The sequence below is a fragment of the Carassius gibelio genome, chromosome A18 (genome assembly GCF_023724105.1).
Source record: "Carassius gibelio isolate Cgi1373 ecotype wild population from Czech Republic chromosome A18, carGib1.2-hapl.c, whole genome shotgun sequence".
Classification (NCBI taxonomy): Eukaryota; Metazoa; Chordata; class Actinopteri; order Cypriniformes; family Cyprinidae; genus Carassius; species Carassius gibelio.
Genome location: NC_068388.1, coordinates 16,683,715 through 16,704,789, shown reverse-complemented (window position 1 = coordinate 16,704,789; position 21,075 = coordinate 16,683,715). Strand labels below are relative to the sequence as shown.

Genomic DNA, 21,075 nt, shown 5'->3' with positions numbered 1-21,075 from the left:
AACAAAAGTCCAATATCAATATCCAACGAATAGTGTTAAATAATGTATAGTTACGGTATGTATCAAGCTTTTCCTGCAATATTGACACTACTTATGTTTACAGTACTTTTCATACACAAGATGTGCCAGATGCACCTAAACCCTTGTAATCTAAACATTCATGATACAATTCCACTTCAACTAAAATGAGAAAACATGCAGTGCTGTGGACTTAACTAATGTAAGCATACAGTTGTAAGTCTGCAAGTGCATATGAAGTATGTCTGTTTTGAGGTGACAGGGATGAGAAACGAGTAGATCCATTTGCAAGCTTTTATTCAAAGACGTGGTGATAACAGGCGAGGGTCAAACAATGGCAAACAGGCATACTGAGGGCAAAACAGAAGATTAATCCAAGATGGGTGTGGTCGATCAGCGGCTAACAATATCCTGAGAATGAAACAAACAGGAAAATCCAGATAACAGCAATGGTCCATGCAGGGGCAAACAGAGTCTGAAAGAGCAAGACAAAAGGGTAAACTGAAATCATAGGCAAGCATCTAAACACAGTAAAACAGGCAAGGCAAGACTTAATAAGAACTGGCTCCATAGAGTTGCTATAGCTGAATGAAGTATAAATTAGAGCTGAAGATCTTTGCCCAAACCCGACGGGACCCGACGGGTTTGGGCTTAATATATATCATCTTACGCGGGCTCGGGCCAGGCTCGGGCTTGCGTTCCGGTTTGCGAGGTAAATGAGCGGTCATGTGATGTGATTCAATTAGCACGAGAAAGATGCAAAAATGTATGCTGAGTAGGTGTAACGGAGGCTTGCCTCTGGCGATTACGTTTTAGTTGCACCAGCAACTTATAGCAAAGTCTGAGGTGTGGAAAAGTTTTGACCATGTTTATAATGAGAATAATGAGTGAATAATGACGCACCATCAGTGAGCGCAGGAACGCACTGAAGCCATCTACAGTGTGGATTCAATCATTTTCCTCCAGAAAAACATGTAGGATTAGCCTAATCTCTGTAAGTAAAGGTTTTTAAAATGATAACTAAATATTAATTGAGTCTTAAATGCATAATGTGGACAGAGTAGGCTATATAGCCTACGCTAATGTTGACATTATTCTTTTATTAAATGTCATCTGCTAGTGGCGAAGCAAATCTGCCGGAGCCTTTATCTTAATTTCGTTATTTCCAAATACCCAACTTAATTAAAAATTTATCTTAATTTAAGTTGTTTAAAAAAGACTCGTTTTTATTGGTGCGTTGGTCTATTCATAGGCTAAATGAGCCTATGTCTATTTAAAGTGCTGAGATGTTACGATGATTTATTTTATTTCTTTATTCCAACTTCCAAGTGGCCTAGTCTACATTAGTTATGAATAAATTATGTTAAAACATGTACAAATGACTCATTCTTGACACAAGGAAAAAGAGCTGTGTGTGCGTGGGCACATTTGAATAATGTTGGGCTGTAAACGGGTTCAGGCTTTTAAAAAGCTGTCAATCAACATGTACTTGTCGGGTTCGGGCCGAATCTTGTGGGGCTCGGCCCTGTCGTGCCTAACTTTTAAGGCCAGATTACAGCTCTAGGATAAATGCTAAACAATACATGGGAGTGAAATGGTGGTGTGAGACTGGTTTAAATACCATGTGTTTTTGGCAGCAGCTGTGTGAGATTGGTTTCAGGTGAACTTGTGATTAGTGTATTGGAGCATGATAAATGTAGTCCAGGGTGATGTGTAACAGTCTGTGTTGTGTGAGAGTCAATAAATGGTAGGATGACCTCTGGTGGCAAGTGGACAAAAGTTCATGGACAAAATTTGTGACAGTGTCATTTGGGGCTGGGCCATTCATTTATTTACAAAATCCACAAATTCACCCTAATCTGACATTCTTACACTTAACTCTGACACTCTCCACTGCACATCAGGGATGTAACGATGCCCCACGAGCCAGTTGAAAATGAATTCAAATATGTGACGATTCAAATCAGTAGAGATATTAAACGAATTGCGTAACAGTTTAGATTATATTTTATTTTCATTTTGACTATGTATAAATGCATATTATACATAGTCAATCATTGGATTTATCCAAGATGGCGGCGCGTCCACACGCAGCGGCTTCTCTCTGTCCCGACAGAACGGTGTTTTTGTGTTTTTTGTCTTGTGAGTCGCAGTGTTTTTGCACGTTGTCGTCGCGTCTACCTGTCTGTAAGCGCAAATACAGTCGCGAGTTTCTGCTCGATGTCGGCAGAACCGCATTTTTACAGTTAAACTCCACGCAAGCGGAACAGCTGCGGGATCTCGATCTGCTACGGAGGCCTTCACCATCATCGACCCCCACTACTGCATCTCGCCCGCAGCGGAGGCGCCACAAGCGGCGTGAGAGGAAGCAGAAGAGGGGGAAGTGCGGAGGTATCCGGGCTAGGCTAACGGCTAACCCACACAAGCCATCTGTCCCCACCATCGTACTGGCTAACGTACGCTCGTTGGACAATAAACTGGACTACATTCGTTTACTACGCTCAACTCAGAGGACTGTAAGAGACTGTTGTGTTTTTGTCTTCACGGAAACATGGCTCAGCAACAGCGTTCCAGATGGCGCTATTCAGCTCGACCAGCTGACGTGCTATCGAGTGGACAGAGCTCTCGTCGCGGGAGGAAAAACCCGCGGCGGCGGGCTTTGTGTTTACATCAGTGACGCGTGGTGCCGCGATACTGTTGTAATCAGCAAACACTGCTCAACCCTGGTGGAGTTTATGATTATTAAGTGCCAGCCGTTCTATCTGCCGAGGGAATATACTGCTATACTGCTCATTTCAGTGTACATTCCCCCATTCAACATCACCAGCAACAGGAACGACGCACTTAATGAACTGTACCAACACATCAGTGAGCAGCAGACAGCACACCCGGATGCTTTTCTCATCATAGCTGGGGATTTCAACCATGCTGACCTTAAGAGTGTGTTTCCAAAAATACACCAGCACATCAACTTTCCAGCACGAGGTAATAACATTTTGGACTTTGTTTACACCACACAGAGAGGAGCTTACAAAGCCCTCCCCCTCCCCCACATCGGAGCCTCAGATCACATCACTGTTATGCTAATGCCTGCATACAGACCACTCATTAAAGTCGCCAAACCAGTTTACAAACAGATTAAAGTGTGGCCAGAAGGATCATCAGAGATTCTACAAGACTGCTTCAACACAACTGACTGGGACATGTTTAAACAGGCTGCCACATGCAATAACACCACTGACCTCAAGGAGTACTCAGAGACTGTTACTGCCTACATCAATAAGTGTATTGATGATGTAACGATCACAAAAACTATCACTGTCCGGGCCAACCAGAAGCCATGGATGACGGGGGAGGTCTACAGACTCCTGAAGACACGGAATGCTGCCTTCAGGGCTGGAGATGAGGTGGGCCTGAGAACAGCTAGGGCCAACCTGTCCCGTGGCATCAGAGAGGCTAAGAGACAGCACTCCAGGAGGATAGCTCATCAATTCAGCGACAGCAGAGACACTAGGAACCTGTGGCAGGGGATACAGACCATTACGGACTACAAGCCCCCACCACGGACCTGTGACAACAACATCTCTCTGCTGAACGAGCTGAACACCTTCTTCGCTCGCTTTGAGCAACAAAACAGCACCACTGCACAGAAGACTCCACCTCCTCCCGGCGACCAGGTGATGGCGACCAGGTGATGACTCTGACCCCAGACAGCGTGAGGAGATCCTTCAGCAGGATCAATTCCCGCAAAGCTCCAGGTCCTGACAACATCCCTGGGCGTGTCCTGAAAGACTGTGCAGCAGAACTCACTGATGTCTTCACAGACATTTTTAACATCTCACTGAGTCAGGCTGTTGTTCCCACATGCTTTAAAACTACCACTATCATCCCAGTCCCGAAGAAGCCATCTCCATCCTGCTTCAATGACTACCGTCCTGTTGCACTTACCCCCATCCTCATGAAGTGCTTTGAACGGCTAGTCATGCACCACATCAAGTCTGCCCTCCCCCCCTCCCTGGACCCCTTCCAGTTTGCATATCGGTCCAACCGGTCGACCGATGATGCCATCTCCACTGCCGTCCACTCCGCACTCACCCATCTGGAAAAAAAGGACTCTTATGTCAGAATGCTGTTCATAGACTTCAGTTCAGCATTCAACACAATCATCCCTCAACAGCTCATCTACAAGCTGAGTCAGCTGGGGCTCAACACTTCGCTGTGCGACTGGCTGTTGGACTTTCTGACTGGAAGACCTCAGGCAGTACGGGTCGGCAGCAACACATCCAGCACCATCACACTGAACACTGGGGCCCCCCAAGGATGTGTGCTGAGCCCCCTCCTCTTCACTCTGCTGACCCATGACTGCACACCGTCACACAGCTCCAACCTCTTCATTAAGTTTGCAGATGACACGACTGTGGTGGGTCTCATTAGCAACAAAGATGAGACAAACTACAGGAGTGAGGTGAGCCGCCTGGCTGGGTGGTGCAGTGACAACAATCTCTCTCTGAATGTGGAGAAGACGAAGGAGATTGTTGTAGACTTCAGGAGAGCACACAGTCAGCACATTCCTCTGACCATCAACGGTGCGCCTGTGGAGAGAGTGAGCAGCACCAAGTTCCTGGGTGTGCACATCACAGAGGACCTCTCCTGGACTGAAAACACCGCAGCACTGGCCAAGAAATCACAACAGCGTCTCTACTTCCTCCGCAAACTGAGGAGAGCCAGAGCCCCCACCCCCCATCATGTACACATTCTACAGAGGGACCATCGAGAGCATCCTGTCGAGCTGCATCACTGTGTGGTATGGCGCCTGCAACGCGTCCTGCCGAAAGACTCTACAACGCATAGTGAGAGCAGCTGAGAAGATCATTGGAGTCTCTCTACCCTCCCTCCAGGATATTTATGGAACACGTCTCACCCGCAAAGCCCTCTGCATCACAGGTGATCCCACCCACCCATCAAACAGCTTCTTCAGCCTGCTGCCATCAGGGAGGAGACTGCGGAGTCTCCAGGCCAGGACCAGCAGACTGAAGGACAGCTTCATCCACCAGGCTGTCAGGAAGCTGAACTCCCTCCCGAACCTGCCCCCCCTCCCCTCTTCTTCCCCAGGCACCACTGAACTATGACCCCCCACCCCCCCCCCCACCCACACTAATTATATGATGACATGCACGAGTCACTTGTGCAGCATTGGTCTGCTCACTCACCGCTCACTACCTCATTCGGCATGGAACTACCTCATCAGTCAGTCAAATAACTGCTCTTGGTCACTTGTCACTTGTCACTTTAATCAGACTTAAGATATTTTTAATAAGTGATTTTTTTTTTGCACTAAAAAATCTTTTAACTGCACTGTTGTTCACTTCATTGATTTGCACTATATCTGTCATTTACCTTGCGCTGCTTTATTTAACTTTACTTTTAACTTTTATTTTTATTATGTCTTTTTTTTTCTTTTTTTTTCTTATATAATTCCCTTATTGTATAATTGTATCTACATTTTATATTTGATCTAGTTATTTTTTTAGGCTTTAATGTTAATGTTATCTGTATGCACCGGGGTCTGAGAGTAACGCAATTCTCTGTATGTATGTATGATTCTCTGTATGTATGTACTGTACATGTGGAAATTGACAATAAAGCAGACTTGAACTTGAACTTGAATATTAAATCAGTGCTGTGCTGCTTTGCTGCTGTCAGAGAGTGAATATGCGTTTGTTTTTCTGCATCTATCATTTTTATTTTTCTCATTTTGATGTTTTATGTAGCATTATTTTAAAGTCAGACCATTCTGTTTGTGCTTCAAATTTAAAAATTATACAATCAAATTTAGATAAAAAACTGCTCATGCAGCATCTTTGTTTGGATCTTAAAATCCAGTGGTTGCTTCTAATTGTGTGTTCACACCACCATCGGAGAGAGCATCAAAATTGTATCTGGCTGCCCCGCCAACAACGCTATAGAAAGATTTGTGGATGCTCTGACATAGATCGAATGTTTGGTCTTTTTAAACTTTATTTAAAGGGGCAGCAAAGCAAACAAGCATGCTGATCTTGTGCAGACTGGCCACAAGAGAGATATAAGTTAACTTCATTAAATATTTAAAATCTAAAAGTAAGAAATTGATGGAAATAACTTAATTATAGTTACACATTTGTTAACAAAATAACCAATTAAAATCCATTTGTGTGGTGTGGCATTTGTGCTCATGATTAAGTGCTATTCTAATTTCGGTGAACATGATTTCACCAAGTTCAACATGTTCCTGGAACAACATTCCAACCAACCAATCAGAATTGTGGGAAACGTTTTCTAGAAATTTCAGTTGTAGGCTTACAATCAAGGTTAGACACTTCTTCAACCTTGTTATTCACCTATAATTTCCCTCTGATTTTAGGAATAAATTATGTGTAAGTTTTAGGGGTAGGGGCTGGGTTAGGTCATTTATTTGGACAGTAATGTCGATCCATGATCAACAAAAGATGTTGATCCAGAAACAAGTCTTGCTTGGTAAAATCATGGCAACCTCTAATTTCAATATGCAGTTAGTAGGACACGTTTACTAGCCTTGATCTTAAATTAACATTAATTTGTGCACAGCCTACATTACAAATTGTCAAATCTGTGTTGTTTTGAGAAACTATATGGCATTCCTACTGAAAAATAGCTCATTACAATAAAGTTGACCTGACTTTAACTCTCCTCTACGCCCGCACCATCCAAGACGTAACACGTCACTGCTCAAATGAATGACTTCCGGCCACTTTGATGCTCTCACCAGCGTTGGAGTGAACGCATGGTAACTGAATGGAAAGAGAACAGGCAAAGCTTTAGTTTGTATTATAGTTTGTTTATATAAAGAGATTTATTTTATTTTTGCTGTTTATTTATTTAAATTGGGGTTTGTTTTAAAATAAATTCATAAAAAATAAGGAGAACTGTAAGGACGAAAGAACCTGAGATACTTTGATTTCCTGAGAAACAGACAATACAAACATACACGGGCATCTTCGAGACACCCCACAGAGTGGAGGAGCAGGAGACCTCCTCCCCTTCTGGCCATTTGTTTCATTTTAAATCCCTTCACCCATTCTTCCTTCTACTCAGTCTGCTCAAAATGATTACATGAAAATGGCAATGCAAGTGAACTAACACTCATGTCTAGTATCATTGGAAATGTCTCAGTGCAACTGGTACAATGGTCTCACTCTCACAAAAGTAGATTAGAAGATAATACAGATCTGAAGAGTCAAGAGAGATCTTGATTACTGTGATGGGAGTGTCCTTTCCTAGGGCCCTCCATGTAAATTACCCGCTATTCCCATTGAGGTGTAAAATCAGCCAGGCTTGGGACCTGAGGTAATGCAAATTCCAATTGTTAGTTTCTGTCTTCATCTCGGGGGATGTTTGTCTTGGTCTGAGGTATTTAAAGGATTGCAGCAAAAGGATCAGGGCGATTTCTGTAGCCAGAAAGCCCATAGTGTGTTGTGTGTCTCTTCACTTCATACTATGTATTTTCTAAGGTCAGGTATGCATATTTTACTTGTAGATTCATCTTTGAGAATTTGATGTTTTATATTGATATGATTTGATGTGTTTCAATTGGATATGTAATTGGCAAAATACATATCTACCTGACTGTAAATAAATTGTTACATTTTGATTCTATTCTGTCTTACTCTGTAATTATTGACTAGTAGATTACGTTGTATCCTTGTTAGCAACATGAGCACCCGAATGAATGAGTTAATATAAAAATAGAGTTAACTAGAATAATCAAATGTCAGAAGAATATTAATTAAAAAGGCATACAACCAATTTGCATTTCAACCTAAATTCGAGGTCATACTAAAATGGAGTCAGATTAAATAATAAAATGGAGTCAGATTTGAGTTTAACCTAAACTGAATAACTTTACGCGCTGAAAGACAGAACACGCAGGAAACCTTCATCCAGCACCGGATACCTTCCTTGGGCCGAGTGTCTGGACCTTACAGTGGTGACCCCGACGTGATCTCCCTAATTATGCGAGTGACGTCTTTCCAGCGCTAATTTCAAATTGATTCTCTCTGAAGATATAAGGTTTGAGCTTCTTCCCTGTCTACAACTGCTGTGGTAAGTTCATTCCTTTTTCTTATTAGAAGTATTGAGGGAAAGCTTTTTGCATTTCACATACAGACACATTTTTAGAACGGGTCGACATACCCATTGTTAGACCGGAGACCGTAGAAATCCGGTGGGGGGAGAATTAACCGGGAAACATGGCTTTTCAGGGACAATACAGTGACAGTGTAGATCAGGAGATCATGGAAATTCAAGCATTACAAATAAAAGACACACTTCTTAGTTTAAATGATAAAGGATTCAATCTTAAATGGAAAAACAATGAAATTGTAGCTTGGTTTTTGGCCGAGGGCAAAAAATTGGCATCTAAATCGAAATATAAGAATATCCCAACTGCTATCGTCTACCTGCTTCGTAAAAATGACCTCGAGACAATAGCTGAAAACAAACGAACAATAACAAGCATCAAAGAAATTGAAAAAGGGCGCTCTGAAGAATTGCAAAAACTAAGAGCACAGATAGAGGCATTTACATTCGAAAGACAAGGTTGGGCAAGACAGAGTGAGATGATGTCAAGAAAACTCGAAGAGCTTCAAAAGAAACTCCAAACCGGCAATAATTATATATCAGCTCTTGAAGACTGCTGTAATAATGCGGGCTTCCCAGTGGCTGCAGTTAAGCAAGCGGCACTGCATGAAACCTTTGATTATGATAGAAACAGCGATAGTGACGATGATGATGTTGCCGCATTAGATTCTCAGAGAAACCGAGATCCCGTTCAGAGACACGGAGAACAAAATCAGCGAAGTCCGATTAAAACCAGAGCAAAATCCAGCGAAAAACCCTCCAAATCAGTTAAAATTGCTGTACTCAAAACCATAACAAATACAAACGATGAAATAACCACGATTAGCCGCCCATTAACATGCGAAGAGTGTACAACACACAAACAGATCGTGGGAATGATGCCCAGAAGAGGGCCATTCCAACCCTATTGGGAAACACTGATGCTACAAGCCACAGTGTATAAATTGGAAACTAGGGATGTATGGCAAATCGCACTCTTAACCATTCCTGAAGAACTCCGATCTAAATTAACCCCTCAAATGAAATCTGGAGACATAATCAAGCGAAACAATAACGAAACTGATGAAAGTATCTTTGAACGATTAAAACAGGCATTGCTAGATATAAGGGGTCCAACAAGCGCAGATTGGAGCAGGATACTACAAATTAAGCAGGAAAGCAATGAACCGTTTGAAACATTCGCCGAACGTCTGTGGACGACATACAAAGAATATTCCGGTCTAGAAAATGCAAGCCGTGATCACGAACCATTGTTACAACTCATAAAGAACAATGCTGGCACTCCAGTCCAAAATGCTTTGTTAAACGGAGCAGATTCAGCCGAAAACACATTCAGAGCGATTGTAGATTGGGGTTCAAGGATAGAAAACAGATGGAAATCAAAGCCCCAAACCATTGCATCTGCACAGTGGATGACAGAAGGGAATTATTCTAAAAGCAATGGGGCTGAAAAGCATGTCCACTTCTTGGAGGAGGTGACTTGCTGTGATGAATCTAGAACTTTTAGTTCAGAGGAAGCCTGTGCCACTGCTCAAGATAGTGTGCCGATTTCACTTCTTAAGGAGATGCAGCACCATAATAGCGTAGAGTCGTGGACCAGTGCGCAAGGTGTAAAAAAAGCATTAGAGATTCATAAAAATCCTCAAACTTCAGGAGAACACAGCAAACAAACCTGTGGCAAAGATAGCAGGTTTTGTTCTTCCTGTCAGAAAATAGGCCATACAGAGGAAAAATGCTGGTCACTGGGAAGGGGTAGACCTCCACCTTATTTTCAGAAACGTAGGATATCACTTTCTAAAGGAAAAGATCAGGGGTTGACATGTAACAAGTCTACCTCTGGTAACACTCTTAGTGAGTTGACTGCATCGTTAATGCAAGGCCTTCAGCTACTGACTTCACTTACTAGTGGGTTAGCAGTTTAATAGCAATGAGTTTAATATGGAAACATCCAAATTTCAATAATCCTGCTTGCATTTTCAAATTTATAATTGTGCTGAACATTGTGAGCATAGAAAACACATTATAGTTGTTTGTGCTACTAAATGTACACATAGCTTAGTTTAGTTTATTCTTTAAAAAACACATGACTGCTTTACTGTAAGTGTGTAAACACTTAGGTTTAAGGTTGTAGATGCTACATGCATTCTAGACCATGTGTCTTGTGTAAAATTGGAATAACTTTAATACTGGAATTGCATCGCAATTTCAAGTTGCATGTGTGTCTGTGTTGAATTTGTTTGTCTCCTGAGTGGTACACTCTGCTATTTTCTGTATAGCTGCAGTTAAACCATGTAGAGGAGCATAGAATAGCCATGTGGCCACAGTGTGATTTCATAAATGTCTCAATGAAAATGCTCTCCTCACATGTGAGAACTTAAACCGTGTGGCAGATTGATTTGCTTCACAGTGCCAAAAGGGAGGAAGTGTGATTTCATTTCAATAGTGTGGCACAAGCGATAGCAAACCAATTCATCCTTCACTGAGGAGCACCAACTAAAAATTTGATCTGATCAGAGAGAATGGCTAAAATTATTTGGAAATGGAAACTCTGAATTTGCAACTAATCTTGCAATAGTAAAAACATTTTATGGAAGTATTTTGAGCCAGATCTCACCTCACACTCGCTCTTAGAGGCTATTACCGGTTACAGCAACAGGACCAAATTTACATAACAATTGTAAAACTTCCTTTCCTTTGTTTGGAGCATGACAGCATTTACACAAAGCCACAGTCATATACAGCCACAAAACACCATTTGATCTTTTAATCTTTTAAATTGACTTGAAAAATAATGAGAGGGGGGTGTAAAATACAAGAAGTTTTATGTGCCACAGAGATCTGCATGTGTGAACAACACCATAAAACAACAATTGCCATAAAACAACAATTGTCAAACAGACAACACCAAAACAGGTGAACACATGTCTGCCCACAGATCTGACTGTAATGAGAGCAACAGCAACTAAAGCCATGGACATTGGTCCATTGGAATGCATGATGACATGGGTGATAAAAAAAACAATTAATCTAGAAAATGTCCCCAGTAGAACTGGGGTCTCTAATGCTCATGACACAGCAGACTGTGAGGGCTCGACTGCAAGAGCAGCATCAGGTGTTACACACTCAGACTGCACTGAAACAGTAGCAGTAATTCAGATCTGACCAACCAAACTCCGTTTCATGTGACATCTGGATTAAAACTACAATACATGAGGATGAACGTAGTTAAAATAATTCCACATGCCTGAACATGAAACTGATGAAAAGTTCAAAATTAACTGTGGTTATCTTTGTATCTGTTTCTGTCTCAGGTTGACCACTGCAATTCTTTGGAGGACAGATACCCGGAGGGTGTCTTGTCCCCTCTTCACCAAGCCAGGACAACAGAATTGTTACATAACCTGAAATGCGGGAGATGAATGTGAAGACACTTGAAGGGGCCATTCACACCTCACAGGAGAACATCACCACACAAATATCTACATGGCCTCCCGGATTAGAACCGGAACTAAAATTTTTGCAACACAGATTGCTATAGATAAGACTCCATTCATCTCCCAGACATGACCATAGAACACACATCTCACCCTTTGCATCATCACCTCACCTAGACTATCCAGTCTGTACACTACAATCAGTAGACAATGATGGCTTAGATCACAAACGTGGTACTCCACTAAAGATCTATTGTCCATCATCACACTGACAGAACCAGATAGCCTCACACACACAGGACAATAGAATTAATTACATTCCCAAAAGATATAAAATATCTACTATCTGCAACTGTCTAAAAAACTAGTGGAACAACACTGTAACACATTTGTACGACAAGTCACAGATCGATGGTGCAAATTTTTTAACACAGAGGCAGACAAGACTTTACAATTTAAAATTTTGAATCCTTCAGATTGTTATTGGGGTGGTTGACAAGCCAGAGGGCCCCTGGTTTCCCAACACATCACTAATGACAATAAACATTATTAAAATGATCAAATATGAAGTGCCTGCACTTCATCTCTATCAATCAATTATAAAATTAAACATTTTACCTAACCATCAACTGTGACTTAGCCTTTATATCTTTACATCAGATACCCATTCTCACACACACACACACACACACACACACACACACACACACACACACACACACACACACACACACACCTGTTACAAGGAATTTAGGATTTACATTGTAGAAAAATGTTTTAATCATGTTCTAAGTCACTTCTTAAAAACCTTAGATCATCTAAAGTGACTTGCAATAGAAGATTCCTGAATTAACAGTGTGATTATTGTATATACCTATATGTTATGCGCATCTCGTCAGTAAAGCCGGTTATTTAATCAGTGGTTAATTCCATCAGGTGCGTGATTTCACATAGAGCAGCTGTTACTACACAGAGCCATTGTTAATAGAGAAGATGCGCAAATCCACTTCATTTTCAGCGTTTATTGGCGCATCTTCTCAGTTAACAATGGCTCTGTGTAGTAACAGCTGCTCTATGTGAAATCAGGCACCTGATGGAATTAGAAAACCGGCTTTACTGACTCGATGCGCATTAATGATCGGCCGATCGTGATCGGAGCACCCCTAGGTAAAATCACTCTGAACCCCTAGTGTGTTATGTGTATGCCAGGTTAAAGAGTTGGGTTTTAATTTAGATTTAAATTAACAGAGTGTGCCTGCCTTCCAAATAACGCTAGGCAGATTGTTCCAGTGTTTAAGTGCTAAGTGTTAGCTTCAAGTGATGAAGGTTACCACACAGTCTCTGGGCCATGCAGTGTCCATTCTAGTGGTCCAGGAGTGCAATCTCTGGCTGTGTCTGGGTGACATGAAGGAGCATGATAAAGTACAGTTCCTGAATACTCATGTGTCACAGATCGGTCTTTTTCAATGATGCTGTCGAGAGCTTTGCCCAGCAGTTCTCATGGGACAGAAGCAGACTGAGGCGATCAAACACATCATGCACTGGAGTAAACCTGCTGCTTCCACCCTGGCCACAACCCCTAAGCCTGCTTATCACCGTGGGTGCCCCCTTATGGCTGTCCTTGCTCCCATGCAGCCGACTTCCAATAGGAAGTGTCGTGGAGCCGGTCACATGTGAAATGGCCAGCACATCCAGGTGTCCGCCAAACACAGTGGAAAAGAGCAGGTGTTGGGATGGGCGACCCAGAGATGGAGGAGACTAATCATTGTGAGATTGTGATCGCACTACTCTCTTCCCCGGAGGATGGCCGGGAGGTTAATATTGTGTTTCATTAGATTTTTGTTCTGCTGCAGGCCCACCAGCCAGAGGTACCCAAAACTTCAATAAAAGGGCAGTGTCCTCGGTCACTGGGTCTCAAGAGGAGGAGATTGGTTAACAATACATCACAGGATCATTTCCTCTTTTGCCGGTGGGCAGCAGTGGGTTGGCCAAAAGTACCACTCCTGACCATTCCTGGAACCAGGTAAGGGCTGTAGCACTCAAGCCCCACTCCATGTTGTCACACACCGGGCTGTCATAAGTCTTAAGCCAGTCTCCTGCATTCCCTCCCGCACAGGGAGGAATCAGGTGAGTATTACACTTTACACCCAGACTCCACCCTCTGCCATAACAGGCACCTGGCAGAGTCCTGCGACAACACGTGGATAGAACTCAGAGCTGTTGAAACTGAGAATAGATCTTCATCTATTACGGAGGACAGCAGAAAGTGATGGCTGTCTCCAAGCAGAGGATGGCCCAATGGATAGTGGACTATGAAGCACAGAGTGTATGCTCTGTAAACTCAGGCTGCATGCTCACTAAACTAGAGGTGTCACACTGTCCTGGGCACTGACTTGTGGTGTCTTGCTAGAAGAAATTTGTAGAGCTGTGGGCTGGGCTACTCCTAACATGTTCACTAGGTTCTATAGTCTATGTGTCAAACCGGTTTACACCTATTTTCACCTCAAACAGGTAGTAGTAGTCTCTCCACCATCAAATATCACTTCTCTTTATTTTGAATAATTAATAAATATAACAGCATTCATGGAAAGGGCTAATGTAATGTGTTTTTTTTTTTTCCCAGTTGAATTTCAAAAAGGTTTATTTTATTTAAATACATTAAGATTATAAATAAATTAAGATAAAATAATGCACTAAGAAAATGTAGGTCTATAAAAGATTTTGTCCTAAATGAAGTCCTAATTGAAATCGCCATGGTTAAATAAAATATTTTAAAGGATTCTAAATTTAAGATATTTCTGTAATATGTATTTTTATATGCAGAAGCCAATCTCTGTGTGCAGTGAGAGTTGCCCTCCAGGCACTAGGAAGGCTTCACAAAAAGGAAGGCCTGTCTGCTGTTATGACTGTATCCCATGTGCAGAGGGAGAAATCAGCAATCAGACTGGTAATCTTCATCATATCTTAAAGTTTTGAAAACTTGTTAGTAGCTATTTTGCTGTTCATTAAATAAATTATTTTCCTTACCTTCCTTACCTTCTCTAACTAGTAATTACATTTTCATTTACAGACTCAATTAACTGCAAGCAGTGTCCAGGGGAATACTGGTCTAATGCTGAAAAAAATAATTGTGTGTCAAAGAATTTAGAGTTTCTGTCACTCACAGAAGTTATGGGTATAGTCCTTGTCTTTTTCTCACTGTTTGGAATAGGAATAACTGTACTGGTGGCCATCCTATTTTACAGCAAGAAGGACACCCCCATCATAAAAGCAAACAACTCAGAGCTAAGCTTCTTACTGCTCTTCTCATTGACTCTGTGTTTCCTCTGTTCACTCACTTTTATTGGACGGCCTACTGAGTGGTCATGTATGTTGCGTCACACAGCATTTGGGATCACTTTTGTCCTCTGTATCTCCTGTGTTCTGGGGAAAACAATAGTAGTGTTAATGGCTTTCAAAGCTACACTTCCAGGAAGTAATGTAATGAAATGGTTTGGGCCTGCACAACAACGACTCAGTGTTCTTGCCTTTACACTCATACAGGTCCTTATATGTGTGCTTTGGTTAACAATATCTCCTCCATTTCCTTACAAAAATATGAAATATTATAAGGAAAAGATAATTCTTGAGTGTAACCTGGGTTCTACTATAGGTTTCTGGGCTGTGCTGGGTTATATTGGCCTACTTGCTGCTTTGTGCTTTATTCTGTCTTTTATGGCTCGTAAGCTGCCTGATAACTTTAATGAAGCCAAATTCATTACATTCAGCATGCTGATATTCTGTGCTGTATGGATAACATTTATTCCAGCTTATGTCAGTTCTCCTGGAAAATTTTCTGTAGCTGTGGAGATATTTGCCATTTTAGCTTCAAGCTTTGGTTTACTGTTCTGCATATTTGCACCTAAATGTTATATCATCCTGCTTAAACCTGAACAAAATACAAAGCAAAATATCATGGGGAAAACAACATATAAGGCCTACTGAAAAAAGCATTTTATATCATATATTTTTTCTTAATTATTTGTTCAAAGACAACTAGAATAGGTGTTATTGATTCTTTACATTTGCAATTTCACAGGTTTTAGGCTATTGTGCTTAGTGAGTTTGAAATTTATTTTCTTGATTTAGTAGGCTAATTGTACAACCTTATTCTACTTTTTTAGACAGTTGTTTATTTTTCATGTTTTTCTCTTGAGCAAACACCTCAGACATAGTGAAATCTAAAAGAAAGTAAATGCCCAATAATTCACATTACATTTTCCATGTCACACCATATCAAACCGCTTCATAAAACACTGATTTTTATTATTATTAGAAAGTGAAAGAAAGTGACTTGACATTCAGCCAAGTATGGTGACCCATACTCAGAATTTGTGCTCTGCATTTAACCCATCCGAAGTGCACACACACAGAGCAGTGAACACACAAATACACACACACACTGTGAACACACACCCGGAGCAGTGGGCAGCCATTTATGCTGCAGCGCCCGGGGAGCAGCTGGGGGTTCGATGCCTTGCTCAAGGGCACCTAAGTCGTGGTATTGAAGGTGGAGAGAGAACTGTACATGCACTCCCCCCACCCACAATTCCTTCCAGCCCGAGATTCAAACTCACAACCTTTCAATTGCGAGTTCGAGTCACTAACCGTTAGGCCACGACTTCCCCATTATTATTAATTTATATTATTATTATTATTATTATTATTGTTGGTGTTGTTGTTTTAGAGTATTTTGGATTTTTTAATTTTTACTATTGTTTATTGTTTCTGGCCATCCTTTTTAAAACACACACGCGCACACACACACACAAACACACACACACACACACACACACACACATATATATACAGTATTGTTCGAAATAATAGCAGTACAATGTGACTAACCAGAATAATCAAGGTTTTTAGTATATTTTTTATTGCTACGTGGCAAACAAGTTACCAGTAGGTTCAGTAGACTGTCAGAAAACAAACAAGACCCAGCATTCATGATATGCACGCTCTTAAGGCTGTGCAATTGGGCAATTAGTTGAAAGGGGTGTGTTCAAAAAAATAGCAGTGTCTACCTTTGACTGTACAAACTCAAAACTATTTTGTACAAACATTTTTTTTTTCTGGGATTTAGCAATCCTGTGAATCACTAAACTAATATTTAGTTGTATGACCACAGTTTTTTAAAACTGCTTGACATCTGTGTGGCATGGAGTCAACCAACTTGTGGCACCTCTCAGCTGTTATTCCACTCCATGATTCTTTAACAACATTCCACAATTCATTCACATTTCTTGGTTTTGCTTCAGAAACAGCATTTTTGATATCACCCCACAAGTTCTCAATTGGATTAAGGTCTGGAGATTGGGCTGGCCACTCCATAACATTAATTTTGTTGGTTTGGAACCAAGACTTTGCCCGTTTACTAGTGTGTTTTGGGTCATTGTCTTGTTGAAACAACCATTTCAAGGGCATGTCCTCTTCAGCATAGGGCAACATGACCTCTTCAAGTATTTTAACATATGCAAACTGATCCATGATCCCTGGTATGAGATAAATAGGCCCAACACCATAGTAGGAGAAACATGCCCATATCATGATGCTTGCACCTCCATGCTTCACTGTCTTCACTGTGTACTGTGGCTTGAATTCAGAGTTTGGGGGTCGTCTCACAAACTGCCTGTGGCCCTTGGACCCAAAAAGAACAATTTTACTCTCATCAGTCCACAAAATGTTCCTCCATTTCTCTTTAGGCCAGTTGATGTGTTCTTTGGCAAATTGTAACCTCTTCTGCACATGCCTTTTTTTTAACAGAGGGACTTTGCGGGGGATTCTTGAAAATAGATTAGCTTCACACAGACGTCTTCTAACTGTCACAGTACTTACAGGTAACTCCAGACTGTCTTTGATCATCCTGGAGGTGATCATTGGCTGAGCCTTTGCCATTCTGGTTATTCTTCTATCCATTTTGATGGTTGTCTTCCGTTTTCTTCCACGTCTCTCTGGTTTTGCTCTCCATTTTAAGGCATTGGAGATCATTTTAGCTGAACAGCCTATCATTTTTTGCACCTCTTTATAGGTTTTCCCCTCTCTAATCAACTTTTTAATCAAAGTACGCTGTTCTTCTGAACAATGTCTTGAACGACCCATTTTCCTCAGCTTTCAAATGCATGTTCAACAAGTGTTGGCTTCATCCTTAAATAGGGGCCACCTGATTCACACCTGTTTCTTCACAAAATTGATGACCTCAGTGATTGAATGCCACACTGCTATTTTTTTGAACACACCCCTTTCAACTAATTCAACTAATTGCCCAATTGCACAGCCTTAAGAGCGTGCATATCATGAATGCTGGGTCTCATTGGTTTTCTGAGAATCTACTGAACCTACTGGTAACTTGTTTGCCACGTAGCAATAAAAAAATATACGAAAAACCTTGATTATTCTGGTTAGTCACATTGTACTGCTATTATTTTGAACAATACTGTATATATAGTCAAAGTCACCTTTATTTATATAGCGCTTTAAACAAAATACATTGCGTCAAAGCAACTGAACAACATTCATTAGGAAAACAGTGTGTCAATAATGCAAAATGATAGTTAAAGGCAGTTCATCATTGAATTCAGTTATGTCATCTCTGTTCAGTTAAATAGTGTCTGTGCATTTATTTGCAATCAAATCAACGATATCGCTGTAGATGAAGTGACCCCAACTAAGCAAGCCAGAGGCGACAGCGGCAAGGAACCGAAACTCCATCGGTGACATATATATATATATATATATTTTTTTTTTTTTCGAGTGTGATTTAATTCAAATAAGCATGTCAATTGTATAATTAATTTATTTAATTTATAACTGTTGTTTTGTCTCGTCTTATTATTAAACACTCCTAACCTCACACAGGTTAAATTTGACCCCATTTTAATCTTTTAGCATTTCATTGTACTGCCTGCTGTACAGTGCATGTTTTTGAGGGTTAACTTTGTAAAATACAACAACTCTAAATAAATAAATAGTTAAACATTTCTTTCTATGCATATCTTTGGAAACTGATATATTCTGATATTTTAAGATGCAATCTACATAGCAGGTATGATCAGTGTCTTTGTCAGACAGACAGTAAGACGTCATGATGTGATCCTATGGTGTTTTCCAGCTAATAGTTATCTGCAGGCATCTTTTAGAAGGAAAAAATAAATTCACAATTCGTCAAATTGTCACGCACCTGCAGCACTTCTGAAAACAGAGAAAAACTGAATAAAATAATAAATAAAAAGAATAAAATAACACTACACTACATTATATACACATCGCTACCCCATAATGTAGTCCAGTACAAGGGCTGACCGGAGACCCGAGCAAGCTAACACTGAGGCTGAGATACTGGGTCTGGTGCCAGACTGCTCTGCTCAGTCTGACTGCAGAGGGTGCTGGAGGATGGGGTTTGCTGTCTGGGGAACTTACTGGAGGAGGAAAGAGGCATTTGTATCCCTGTGTGAGGGAGTATGGCGCAGAAAGCATGACACCGGCCAGCTCTTCCTGCCATTTACCTGTTACACAACACACGGGAAGAAACTGGCTCAACGTGCAGACTGTAAAATCTTGCAAAGGTGTTCGGTGTTGCCCAGCCCGCAGCTCTACAGATGTTTGCCAGAGAGGCACCGTGCACCAGTGCCCAGGAGAAGGCAACACTCCATGTGGAGTGAGCTCTCACCCCCAGGGGGAACAGCCCATCTTGGGATTGGTACGACAAGGTGATGGCATCCACTATCCAGTGAGCCAACCTCTGCTTCTGCTGACCTCCATAGCAGACAAAGAGCTGCTCAGAGCTTATGAAGCTCCGGGTGTGGTCAACATATATAAGCAATGCTCTTACGGGATACAGCAAGAGGAAAGTTATGGTAGGAACCTTGGACACGTATGCAGGCCAGGGTCTCAGGACAATGTGAGAGTAGGGTGGCCCGAGCACAAGACACTCTTCACTTACTGAAAATGCTTGGAGGTGCCAGACCCTCTTGCGTGGAAGTGAGCAAGGTCAGGAGCACTGTCTTAGCAGACCAGAACTTAAGCTCGACTGAAACCAGAGGGACCCCTCTGAAGTCCAGCCAGGACAATTAAGATGTACCAGGAGGGCACCAGGGGTGGCACAGGAGGATTTAACCTTCTGGCATCGCTCAGGAACCTGACGATGACATTGTGCTTTCCCAGGGACTACGAGCCTACGGAAAGAAAGCATCACTGCAATCGTGCATCTTCAGGGGTCTTCTCGGCAAGAAGAACACCAATTGGTGAACAGACCCCATTTGAGAGCATAAGCTTGCCTCATAGATGGAGCTCTAGCCTGAGTGATCGTGTTAATCACCGCGGGTGACAGATCAGCTACGTCTACGAGCCTCTGAGAGAGGAGGTCCTGTCTCAGGGGGATGCATCTGTGAGTGACTGTGGCGAGGAGCATGAGTTCCAGAAACCAGTCCTGGTGGACCAGAAAGGCACAAAAAATAAGATGTGCTTCTCGTCCTCCCTGACAAATGCATATGCAGCAATCCAAGAGGCTTGACTGCGGCTGTGGATGCAATATGCCACAGGAGCTTCTGAAAGTGTTTCAGTGGTACCACCATCCTGCCTCTGAAGAAAGGCTTGTTGATGAGTCGCGCCGTCATACTCGCAGAGTCTAACTCCACACTGAGAAAAGAGATTCTCTGCACAAAGTAGATCTTGCTCTTTTCCCAGTTGATATGAAGCCGCAACTGGCTGAGGTGCCGTAGCACCAGGTCCCTGTGATCGCACAACTGTTCTCGTAATGAACCATAATGAGCCAGTCATCAATATAGTTGAGGATCCTGATGCCCACTTACCATAACAGGGCAAGGGCACCCTCCGCTACCTTCGTCAAGATGTGGGGGGACAGCCCAAAGAGGAGGACCCTTTACTGCCATGCCCGACCCTCGAATGCAAACCATAGGAACATCCTGTGTCGAAGGAGAATCGAGACATGAAAGTAAGCATCTTTCAGGTCAACCACTGCAAACCAGTCCGAGGGCTTGATGCATCCGATGATGCGCTTCTGCGTCAACATCTTGAACGGAAGCTTGTGAAGGGCCCAATTCAAGACTCACAGACCCAGGATTGGCTGTAGGCCACCACCCTTTTTGAATATGATGACATAAGGTATGTAAAACCCATGCTTCATCTATGCTGAAGGTCTTCTGGTGAACTAAATTGCATAGCCGAGTCAAACTGTGCGAATGAGCCAATGGGACAGGTTGGTTAGTGCAAGCCATGCCCCTAAATTCCATATGACTGGCACCAAAGGGACACCCACAGTGGTGAAGCGGAGGGGAGTCAAGCTGGATAGCCCAGAAGGCATCACTTTATGGCTGATCACCACAGGACTCCCCGTGTCCCCAGAGGGACTGGCCAGTGCTATGTAGAAGGACAACGTGTCTCCCACAGGGGGTGCTGCACTCCTGCGAGA

General features: G+C 42.1%; 1 protein-coding gene across 1 annotated transcript in view; it reads left to right on the top strand.

Annotated features, from left to right (window-relative positions):
• LOC127933941 (extracellular calcium-sensing receptor-like) overlaps positions 1-15,590 on the top strand; it is a 53,832-nt gene extending 38,242 nt beyond the window's left edge. Inside the window, exons 5-6 of the mRNA XM_052531079.1 lie at positions 14,430-14,553; positions 14,677-15,590. Coding sequence (XP_052387039.1) covers positions 14,430-14,553; positions 14,677-15,590 — 1,038 coding nt within the window. The remainder of the gene's footprint in view (positions 1-14,429; positions 14,554-14,676) is intronic.
• Positions 15,591-21,075: the final 5,485 nt, after the last annotated feature.